The sequence below is a fragment of the Coregonus lavaretus genome, assembly GCF_964263955.1.
Source record: "Coregonus lavaretus genome assembly, chromosome: 22".
Classification (NCBI taxonomy): domain Eukaryota; kingdom Metazoa; phylum Chordata; class Actinopteri; order Salmoniformes; family Salmonidae; genus Coregonus; species Coregonus lavaretus.
The window spans coordinates 4939309-4950431 of NC_140009.1; the positions used below are offsets into that span (position 1 = coordinate 4939309).

The 11123-nt window shown below is 41.1% G+C and overlaps 2 protein-coding genes and 1 long non-coding RNA gene across 3 annotated transcripts in view; 1 reads left to right on the forward strand and 2 right to left on the reverse strand.

Moving 5' to 3' along the window:
- LOC311149743 (solute carrier family 25 member 33) overlaps positions 1 to 4738 on the forward strand; it is a 29145-nt gene extending 24407 nt beyond the window's left edge. The window contains exons 6-7 of the mRNA XM_084186955.1: positions 2652 to 2932; positions 3632 to 4738. Of these exons, the coding sequence (XP_084043081.1) occupies positions 2652 to 2932; positions 3632 to 3834 (484 nt within the window). The 3' untranslated portion in view covers positions 3835 to 4738. The remainder of the gene's footprint in view (positions 1 to 2651; positions 2933 to 3631) is intronic.
- Positions 1 to 11123, reverse strand: part of LOC311149472 (uncharacterized protein) — a gene marked incomplete at both ends in the record, with an annotated part of 790865 nt that overhangs the window by 108288 nt on the left and 671454 nt on the right. The window lies entirely within an intron of this gene.
- LOC311149821 lies at positions 9022 to 11117 on the reverse strand. The gene is made up of 5 exons (XR_014615057.1): positions 11077 to 11117; positions 9695 to 9766; positions 9498 to 9530; positions 9326 to 9388; positions 9022 to 9248 (listed from the first exon to the last, which is right to left on the reverse strand). It is a non-coding gene; the product is annotated as an uncharacterized lncRNA (long non-coding RNA).

Below are 11123 nucleotides of genomic sequence, written 5' to 3' on the forward strand. Positions count from 1 at the left end.
ATTATGTACTTCATTCCCAACCTGTTCATCTATTGTTCATACATCTCTCCTTTTTTTAAACGCTTTTGATTACATATTTTAAATGCAGACACCTTCAAAGAGTTAGTCCTCTATTAATGGTGCAGAACATGGAGCTATTCTTTTTAAGGGTTACTGTATTTTAATTGCAGTTCTATCACCAGACACCACCACATGTAATGTGACCTTTGACCCGGGCCCCCCCCCCCCCCTCTTAGCTGCAGTGCTGTCCTCGGGTTACGCAGTGCGCATGGTTTAACATGTGACCCAGGCAGGTCCATAAATACCCCAGCTGCTGACGCATTAGGCTGCGTTGGAGGAAGAGGCTATATTAACAGGATGCGGACCAAATGGCGCTCTATTCCCTATGTAGTGCGCTTCTTTTTGGCCAGGGCCCTGTTCAAAAGTAGTGCACTGTGTAGGGAATAGGGTGCCATTTGGGACCGCGTGGGGTCAGTTACAAGGTGACCTAGAGTCCTATTTACCCTCCAGTCTTGTCCATATAGCTAGACACTGGAACTAGTGTTAATCGCTGGAGGAAAAATGAATAATGTTCTTCTAAAATATATTTTGGAATGTATTAACAAGCTGAAAGGATGTACTGAAATGTATATTTGAGAATGGAAAAAGTAACAGTGGACGTAAAAATATAGGATGTATTGTTTGAGAGATACCCCCCCCCCCCGTCTCGTCCTGTGACCTATTTGACTGGAGTCTGAGGTATACTGACTGTCTGGAGAGGTGAGGTGTACTGACTGTCTGGTGAGGTGAGGTGTACTGACTGTCTGGAGAGGTGAGGTGTACTGACTGTCTGGAGAGGTGAGGTGTACTGACTGTCTGGAGAGGTGTACTGACTGTCTGGTGAGGTGAGGTGTACTGACTGTCTGGAGAGGTGAGGTGTACTGACTGTCTGGAGAGGTGAGGTGAGGTGTACTGACTGTCTGGTGAGGTGAGGTGTACTGACTGTCTGGAGAGGTGAGGTGTACTGACTGTCTGGAGAGGTGAGGTGTACTGACTGTCTGGTGAGGTGAGGTGTACTGACTGTCTGGAGAGGTGAGGTGAGGTGTACTGACTGTCTGGAGAGGTGAGGTGAGGTGTACTGACTGTCTGGAGAGGTGAGGTGTACTGACTGTCTGGAGAGGTGAGGTGTACTGACTGTCTGGAGAGGTGAGGTGAGGTATACTGACTGTCTGGAGAGGTGAGGTGAGGTGTACTGACTGTCTGGAGAGGTGAGGTGAGGTGTACTGACTGTCTGGAGAGGTGAGGTGTACTGACTGTCTGGTGAGGTGAGGTGTACTGACTGTCTGGAGAGGTGAGGTGTACTGACTGTCTGGAGAGGTGAGGTGTACTGACTGTCTGGAGAGGTGAGGTGAGGTATACTGACTGTCTGGAGAGGTGAGGTGTACTGACTGTCTGGAGAGGTGAGGTGTACTGACTGTCTGGAGAGGTGAGGTGAGGTATACTGACTGTCTGGTGAGGTGAGGTGAGGTGTACTGACTGTCTGGAGAGGTGAGGTGTACTGACTGTCTGGAGAGGTGAGGTGAGGTATACTGACTGTCTGGAGAGGTGAGGTGAGGTGTACTGACTGTCTGGAGAGGTGAGGTGAGGTGAGGTGTACTGACTGTCTGGAGAGGTGAGGTGAGGTATACTGACTGTCTGGAGAGGTGAGGTGAGGTGTACTGACTGTCTGGAGAGGTGAGGTGTACTGACTGTCTGGAGAGGTGAGGTGAGGTATACTGACTGTCTGGAGAGGTGAGGTGAGGTGTACTGACTGTCTGGAGAGGTGAGATGTACTGACTGTCTGGAGAGGTGAGGTGAGGTATACTGACTGTCTGGAGAGGTGAGGTGAGGTATACTGACTGTCTGGTGAGGTGAGGTGAGGTGTACTGACTGTCTGGAGAGGTGAGGTGTACTGACTGTCTGGAGAGGTGAGGTGTACTGACTGTCTGGAGAGGTGAGGTGTACTGACTGTCTGGAGAGGTGAGGTGTACTGACTGTCTGGAGAGGTGAGGTGTACTGACTGTCTGGAGAGGTGAGGTGAGGTGTTGACTGGCTGTTGTGACCCTGACACCTCTAGCCCTGGTCATGTGACCCTGACACCTCTAGCCCTGGTCATGTGACCCTGACACCTCTAGCCCTGGTCATGTGACCCTGACACCTCTAGCCCTGGTCATGTGACCCTGACACCTCTAGCCCTGGTCATGTGACCCTGACACCTCTAGCCCTGGTCATGTGACCCTGACACCTCTAGCCCTGGTCATGTGACCCTGACACCTCTAGCCCTGGTCATGTGACCCTGACACCTCTAGCCCTGGTCATGTGACCCTGACACCTCTAGCCCTGGTCATGTGACCCTGACACCTCTAGCCCTGGTCATGTGACCCTGACACCTCTAACCCTGGTCATGTGACCCTGACACCTCTAGCCCTGGTCATGTACAATAGGGCACACCATAGCAAACTGTAGCAAAAAAAAGTATTTCTTATTGGATCAAATAGTACCTCTCTGTTTCACTCTGTTTTGGACAGTTTTCTTCCGTTTTCCACAAATTAAGTTCCTACTGGAAAAATGTTTTTCTTTCATTCTAATCTAAACTCCGATCATTTCTCTCTCTCTCTCTCTCTTTTCTCCAGGGCGCGAGGTGAGAAGAAGACGAACGCGCTGCAGTGTGCCCGTTACGTTTACAAGACTGAGGGCGTGAGAGGTTTCTACCGGGGGCTGACGGCGTCCTACGCTGGCATCTCCGAGACCATGATCTGTTTCCTCATCTACGAGACGCTGAAGAAACGCCTGAACGAAGCGCGCTTCACGTCGCCAAACAGCGACACAGAAAAAGGGGCGTCGGACTTCCTAGGCCTGATGATGGCAGCTGCTTTCGCTAAGGGCTGTGCTTCCTGCATAGCCTACCCACACGGTAAGCATGGGGTTAATGGGTATTAAATACATTTTAAAATGTTAGGATATTTAACTTGTCATACCACACCTCAACGACCAAAATGCACATTGACGTAGGAGGCCAATCCACAGCTGTTAAATGACAACGGCCCAATCAACTGCCGTCCACGTCTACTGTGGAATAACACGTCATGACTCATTATTAAAGGAGCAATATGTAGAAATCACCTGGTTGCTAAAATTCTATCATGTTCGCCTAATTTCAGTTTGTGACAAAACAAGGAATGGAGAGTGTAGAGAATCATTGTAAAATCTAAACCCCTGTGAAATCTCTTTTCAATAACCCAAAACATCACATTTTCAGCTGTTTGAAGCCGGTGTACAAAACTGAAACTAAAGACTCAAAAGCTTAACTTCAGAACGGGAAGGATAGAAATAGCGCACATAGAATGGATCTACCGCTTATCAGACTTGCTTTCAATGAGAGTGACAGATCTATAACTCACATTTCTTTGTGAATTTGGTCGGGTCGCCCAGAAAGCTACAGACTTGACCTTTTTGACTGAGCAGCCTTTAGATAAAACTGGACTTCACAAAAAGTCCACACATTCCTTCCATCTTTGGTCAAATACTCTGTAAACTGCATTCAAAATCACTTTCTAACTCTTAACGCGTCTTTCTTCATTTCTCCCCCTCTATCTATCCTTCCCTTCATCAGAGGTGATTCGGACAAGGCTGCGAGAAGAGGGCAGCAAATACCAGTACTTCTTCCAGACGGCACGGTTGGTTGCAGTGGAGGAGGGCTACGCTGCTTTTTACAGAGGACTCGTTCCACAGCTCATCAGACAGATCCCCAACACAGCCATCGTCCTCTCCACCTATGAACTCATTGTCCACCTGATGGGAGACTCCTCGCAGTGACCAATGACGTCAACTTGTTTTGGTCGGCCCATCCAAGATGGAAGCTATACCCCAAGGCACGTTGGGCGTAGAAAAAGAGACAATCGTGAAATGTTGTGGACAGACGGATATAGAGACTGTTGGTTTCTCTTGAGGGAATTTGAAAGCAGGTTTTACTGTTATCCAAAGACCTGAACCTCTATTTAGTGCACTACTTTTGACCAGGGTAGGGCCCAGAAGTAGTGCACTAAATAGGGAATAGGGTGGCATTTGGGACTCTCACGTAATTTTTTTTATTTTAATGGAGGTATGTTAAGGTGTTCAGAAGAAGTTACGCTCTCAAGAATTGTGGTACTTTATGACAGGACAATTCTAGCCTGAATCCCAGATTGGTTTGTGCTGTATTGCCAACTCCATTGCTGCCGTTTTTGAGTTATGAGGCATCACGACACAAACAGATCTGGGAATCAGGCTAGGACAACTCCATATCTGAGGAGAACTTTAGTTTCTGTTAGCATACAAGGTAAACAGGTCATCTGAATAGAAGAGCACTGTTAAACTAAATTATTTAATGTATTTTTATTGTTATCACTGTTTCTCTGATGCTTATCCGTGTTGAACGTCCAAAGATCCACCACTGTCTTTGGCTACAGGTTATTTCATTTTACGCTAATGAAGGGAAATAAGGTGAAGGCAAAGCTAGAGTTAGTCATCATGATAGTTCCTGTTTATTCATTCACTAGCGCATGGTGATTTTGAAGTTTAATAGAATTATCACTGAGTAATGTATCATACTATTTTCCATGACAAATACAGGTTAATCTGTATATTGTGTTTGTTAAAGAACATGGTCACCTTTTTACAATATAATGACAACGTGAATGCTTATTTGACTTAGTGGCTCAATAAAATCGCATCAATAAGTGTTCGGTTCATTGTTTCAAATGGTGTCGTTGTACCGTAAAACTACAGTAATCTGTTTGGAAAAGATGGACTGGATGTGATGGTTTCGTGGTGTTCTGTATTTCACTTGGTGGTATACAGTAAAAGGTGCTGAAAATGTCAACTGGATGTCCTCACAGTTTCTCACTTCACACTCTCAGTACAAAACTACACGTACATAATGTTTTCACTATGCCAGACTGAGATTATTACAATAGTGTACTTTGTGTACAGTAGTATTTTTGAAGGGTACATATTAGTGATAGTCTATTAACCCTTACCAAATACAGTTTATCTGATTACCATAACATCCTCTTAACAACTTGCATCAACATTGTTTGGAGTGGACTGTGGACACTGAAATACTGTGGACACTGAAATACTGTGGACACTAGCATACTGTGGACACTGTAAAATACTGTGAACACTAAAATACTGTGGACACTGTAAAATACTGTAGACACTATAGAATACTGTGGACACTGTAGGATACTGTGGACACTAAAATACTGTGGACACTGTAAAATACTGTGAACACTAACATACTGTGGACACTGTAGAATGCTGTGAACACTGTAATACACTGACACTACAATACTGTGAACACTAAAATACTGTGGACACTGTAAAATACTGTAGACACTATAGAATACTGTGGACACTGTAGGATACTGTGGACACTAAAATACTGTGGACACTGTAAAATACTGTGAACACTAAAATACTGTGGACACTAGAATAATGTGAACACTGTAAAATACTGTGGACACTGTACAATAATGTGAACACTAAAATACTGTGGACACATTAGAATACTGTGAACACAAACACTGTCGACACTAGAATACTGTGAACACTAAAATACTGTGGGCACTGTAAAATACTGTGGACACTAGAGTACAGTGGACAGTGTAAAATACTGTGAACACTAAAATACTGTGGACACTGTAGAATCATGTGAACACTACAATAATGTGGACTCCGTAGAATACTATGAACACTAAAATACTGTGGACACTGTAAAATATTGTGGACACTAGAATACAGTGAACACTGTAATACACTGACACTAGAATACTGTGAACACTAAAATACTGTGGACACTCTAAAATACTGTAGACACTATAGAATACTGTGGACACTGTAGGATACTGTGGACACTAAAATACTGTGGACACTGTAAAATACTGTAGACACTATAGGATACTGTGGACACTAAAATACTGTGGACACTGTAAAATACTGTTAACACTAAAATACTGTGGACACTGTAGAATGCTGTGAACACTGTAATACACTGACACGACAATACTGTGAACACTAAAATACTGTGGACACTGTAAAATACTGTAGACACTATAGAATACTGTGGACACTGTAGGATACTGTGGACACTAAAATACTGTGGACACTGTAAAATACTGTGAACACAAATACTGTGGACACTGTACAATAATGTGAACACTGTAAAATACTGTGGACACTGTACAATAATGTGAACACTAAAATACTGTGGACACATTAGAATACTGTGAACACAAACACTGTCGAACACAAGAATACTGTAAACACAAAAATACTGTGGGCACTGTAAAATACTGTGGACACTAAAATACTGTGGACACTGTAGAATAATGTGAACACTACAATACTGTGGACTCCGTAGAATACTATGAACACTAAAATACTGTGGACACTGTAAAATATTGTGGCCACTAGAATACAGTGAACACTGTAATACACTGACACTAGAATACTGTGAACACTAAAATACTGTGGACACTCTAAAATACTGTAGACACTATAGAATACTGTGGACACTGTAGGATACTGTGGACACTAAAATACTGTGGACACTGTAAAATACTGTAGACACTATAGAATACTGTGGACACTGTAGGATACTGTGGACACTAAAATACTGTGGACACTGTAAAATACTGTGAACACTAAAATACTGTGGACACTGTAGAATGCTGTGAACACTGTAATACACTGACACGACAATACTGTGAACACTAAAATACTGTGGACACTGTAAAATACTGTAGACACTATAGAATACTGTGGACACTGTAGGATACTGTGGACACTAAAATACTGTGGACACTGTAGAATAATGTGAACACTGTAAAATACTGTGGACACTGTACAATAATGTGAACACTAAAATACTGTGGACACATTCGAATACTGTGAACACAAACACTGTCGACACTAGAATACTGTGAACACTAAAATACTGTGGCCACTGTAAAATACTGTGGACACTAGAGTACAGTGGACAGTGTAAAATACTGTGAACACTAAAATACTGTGGACACTGTAGAATCATGTGAACACTACAATACTGTGGACTCCGTAGAATACTATGAACACTAAAATACTGTGGACACTAAAATATTGTGGACACTAGAATACAGTGAACACTGTAATACACTGACACTAGAATACTGTGAACACTAAAATACTGTGGACACTCTAAAATACTGTAGACACTATAGAATACTGTGGACACTGTAGGATACTGTGGACACTAAAATACTGTGGACACTGTAAAATACTGTAGACACTATAGAATACTGTGGACACTGTAGGATACTGTGGACACTAAAATACTGTGGACACTGTAAAATACTGTGAACACTAAAATACTGTGGACACTGTAGAATGCTGTGAACACTGTAATACACTGACACGACAATACTGTGAACACTAAAATACTGTGGACACTGTAAAATACTGTAGACACTATAGAATACTGTGGACACTGTAGGATACTGTGGACACTAAAATACTGTGGACACTGTAAAATACTGTGAACACTAAAATACTGTGGACACTGTACAATAATGTGAACACTAAAATACTGTGGACACATTAGAATACTGTGAACACAAACACTGTCGACACTAGAATACTGTGAACACTAAAATACTGTGGGCACTGTAAAATACTGTGGACACTAGAGTACAGTGGACAGTGTAAAATACTGTGAACACTAAAATACTGTGGACACTGTAGAATCATGTGAACACTACAATACTGTGGACTCCGTAGAATACTATGAACACTAAAATACTGTGGACACTGTAAAATACTGTAGACACTATAGAATACTGTGGACACTGTAGGATACTGTGGACACTAAAATACTGTGGACACTGTAAAATACTGTGAACACTAAAATACTGTGGACACTGTAGAATAATGTGAACACTGTAAAATACTGTGGACACTGTACAATAATGTGAACACTAAAATACTGTGGACACATTAGAATACTGTGAACACAAACACTGTCGACACTAGAATACTGTGAACACTAAAATACTGTGGGCACTGTAAAATATTGTGGACACTAGAGTACAGTGGACAGTGTAAAATACTGTGAACACTAAAATACAGTGAACACTGTAATACACTGACACTAGAATACTGTGAACACTAAAATACTGTGGACACTCTAAAATACTGTAGACACTATAGAATACTGTGGACACTGTAGGATACTGTGGATACTAAAATACTGTGGACACTGTAAAATACTGTAGACACTATAGAATACTGTGGACACTGTAGAATAATGTGAACACTAAAATACTGTGGACACTGTACAATAATGTGAACACTAAAATACTGTGGACACATTAGAATACTGTGAACACAAACACTGTCGACACTAGAATACTGTGAACACTAAAATACTGTGGGAACTGTAAAATACTGTGGACACTAGAGTACAGTGGACAGTGTAAAATGCTGTGGACACTAAAATACTGTGAACACTAAAATACTGTGGACACTGTAGAATCATGTGAACACTACAATACTGTGGACTCCGTAGAATACTATGAACACTAAAATACTGTGGACACTGTAAAATATTGTGGACACTAGAATACTGTGAACACTGTAATACACTGTTGACAATAGAACACTGTGAACACTGAAATACTGTGAACACTAAAATACCGTGGACACTGTAAAATACTGTAGACACTATAGAATACTGTGGACACTAAAATACTGTGAACATTAAAATACTGTGGACACTAGAATACTGTGGACACTGTAAAATACTGTGGACACTAAAATACTGTGGACAATGTAAAATACTGTGGACACTTAAATACAGTGGGTTGTAAACTCAGTCTTTTCCCCACTAAAAGATAATTAAAGGTCAAATGCTGTAAAGTCATGTAAAGTGTTTTTGTTGAGGATTTGTAATACAATCCCATTGCATCCAAAGTTGAACATTTAATTGTGATTTATAATACGTTTATTCATTGTGTATCAGTGCATGTAATAAAATACAATTTTAAAAGATACATTTTAAAAAGATAAACAAGAACGAATAAAATAATGATCTTCAAGGCATAATCGAACTTTTAGCGTTCATGGGTGATTAATTAAAAATACTTCATTCAGTTTTTCTAGGGTTTCCACGGTTCAGCTGTTGCTTTGGAAATCTGCGAATGCATAACTTTCCCCTAAAACCAAGTAAGAAAAACAAATGAATACATTGACAAGGAAAATGTAACAATTTCCTCATCAGAAAGGGTATTACCTCGTACAAGTTAGCATTTAGCTGTTGCAGTAATCACACCGTGGATTGAACAGACGAGGAAGTCTTGAGGGGAAAAAAAGATTTAGGGGGTAGGTTTAGGGGCGAGGGAAATTCTGTTAAGCTAAATATTAACTTATCATGCACAGGCCAAGTTTGTTTTTTAATGACTTACCTTTGTACTGGCGTTTCCTCTTTGGTGATGAAGCTAGATTAAACCAGAGTAAAATCAGACAGCATTTAATTACAGACAGACAAATGGTATTTATACTACTTCTACATGAAACAGAAGAAACATCTCCCCCTCTTCCGGGCCTTCATTTCTAGCCATCTTCATGTATTTTTTATTTTTTTTTACACTATAGTACTTACCGAAAAGATCATCAAAGAGTCCTTTACACCAGTCCCAGTTTTGCATAGGTTTGCTCATGCATGTCATATAACCTACCACAAAGAGAGGGAAATATACAGTGGGGACAACAAGTATTTGATACACTGCCGATTTTGCAGGTTTTCCTACTTACAAAGCATGTAGAGGTCTGTCATTTTTTATCATAGTACACTTCAACTGTGAGAGACGGAATCTAAAACAAAAATCCAGAAATGCAAATTAATTACTTAAAAATCATACAATGTGATTTTCTGGATTTTTGTTTTAGATTCCAGCTCTCACAGTTGAAGTGTACCTATGATAAAAATTACAGACCTCTACATGCTTTGTAAGTAGGAAAACCTGCAGTGTATCAAATACTTGTTGTCCCCACTGTAGCTGATTCCACCCTTGGTAAGAGACAACTTAAATGTGAAAATTAATGCATCATAATTACAAGTGATGAAGTGACACAACTATCAATAATAGTAATAGTTGAAAACTTTAACTGATATCACAGTGTAGACTTAAGTAAATGTAATATTAAAAACTTGAACTAATACAGTGTAGACTTAAGTAAATGTAATATTAAAAACTTGAACTAATACAGTGTAGACTTAAGTAAATGTAATATTAAAAACTTGAACTAATACAGTGTAGACTTAAGTAAATGTAATATTAAAAACTTGAACTAATACAGTGTAGACTTAAAAATAAATACACTGAGTGTACAAAACATTAGGAACACCTTCCTAATATTGAGTTGCACACCCCTTTTGTCCTCAGAACAGCCTACATTTGTCAGGGCATGGATTCTACAAGCAGGGCCGGGTTAATGCAGCGGCTTACCGGGGATGAAGCCCCTGGGCTCAGGCCCCTGAGGCACCGTGTCGAAAGCGGGTCCACAGCGAAGCTGACCCACGTTGACTCCAATGCTTCCCACACGGTTGTGTCAAGTTGGCTGGATGTCCTTTGGGTGGTGGACCGTTCTTGATACACACGGGAAACTGCCGAGCGTGAAAAACCCAACAGCGTTGCTGTTCTTGACACACTCAAACCGGTGCGCCTGGCACCTACTACCAAAACCCCGTTCAAAGGAACTTCAATATTTTGTCTTGCCAATTCACCCTCTGAATGGCACACATACACAATCCATGTCTCAGTTGTCTCAAGGCTTAAAAATCCTTCTTTAACCTGTCTCCTCCCCTTTCATCTACACTGATTGAAGTGGATTTAACAAGTGACATCAATAAGGGATCATAGCTTTCACCTGGATTCAACAGGTCAGTCAATGTCATGGAAAGAGCTAATGTGTTCCTAATGTTTTGTACACAACGTAGACTTAAGTAAATACAATGATTACGAAGAATGTAATTTTACTTACGAAACGTATTGTCCTTCATCTCTCTCTCCGCCCTTTTTTCTGTTGAG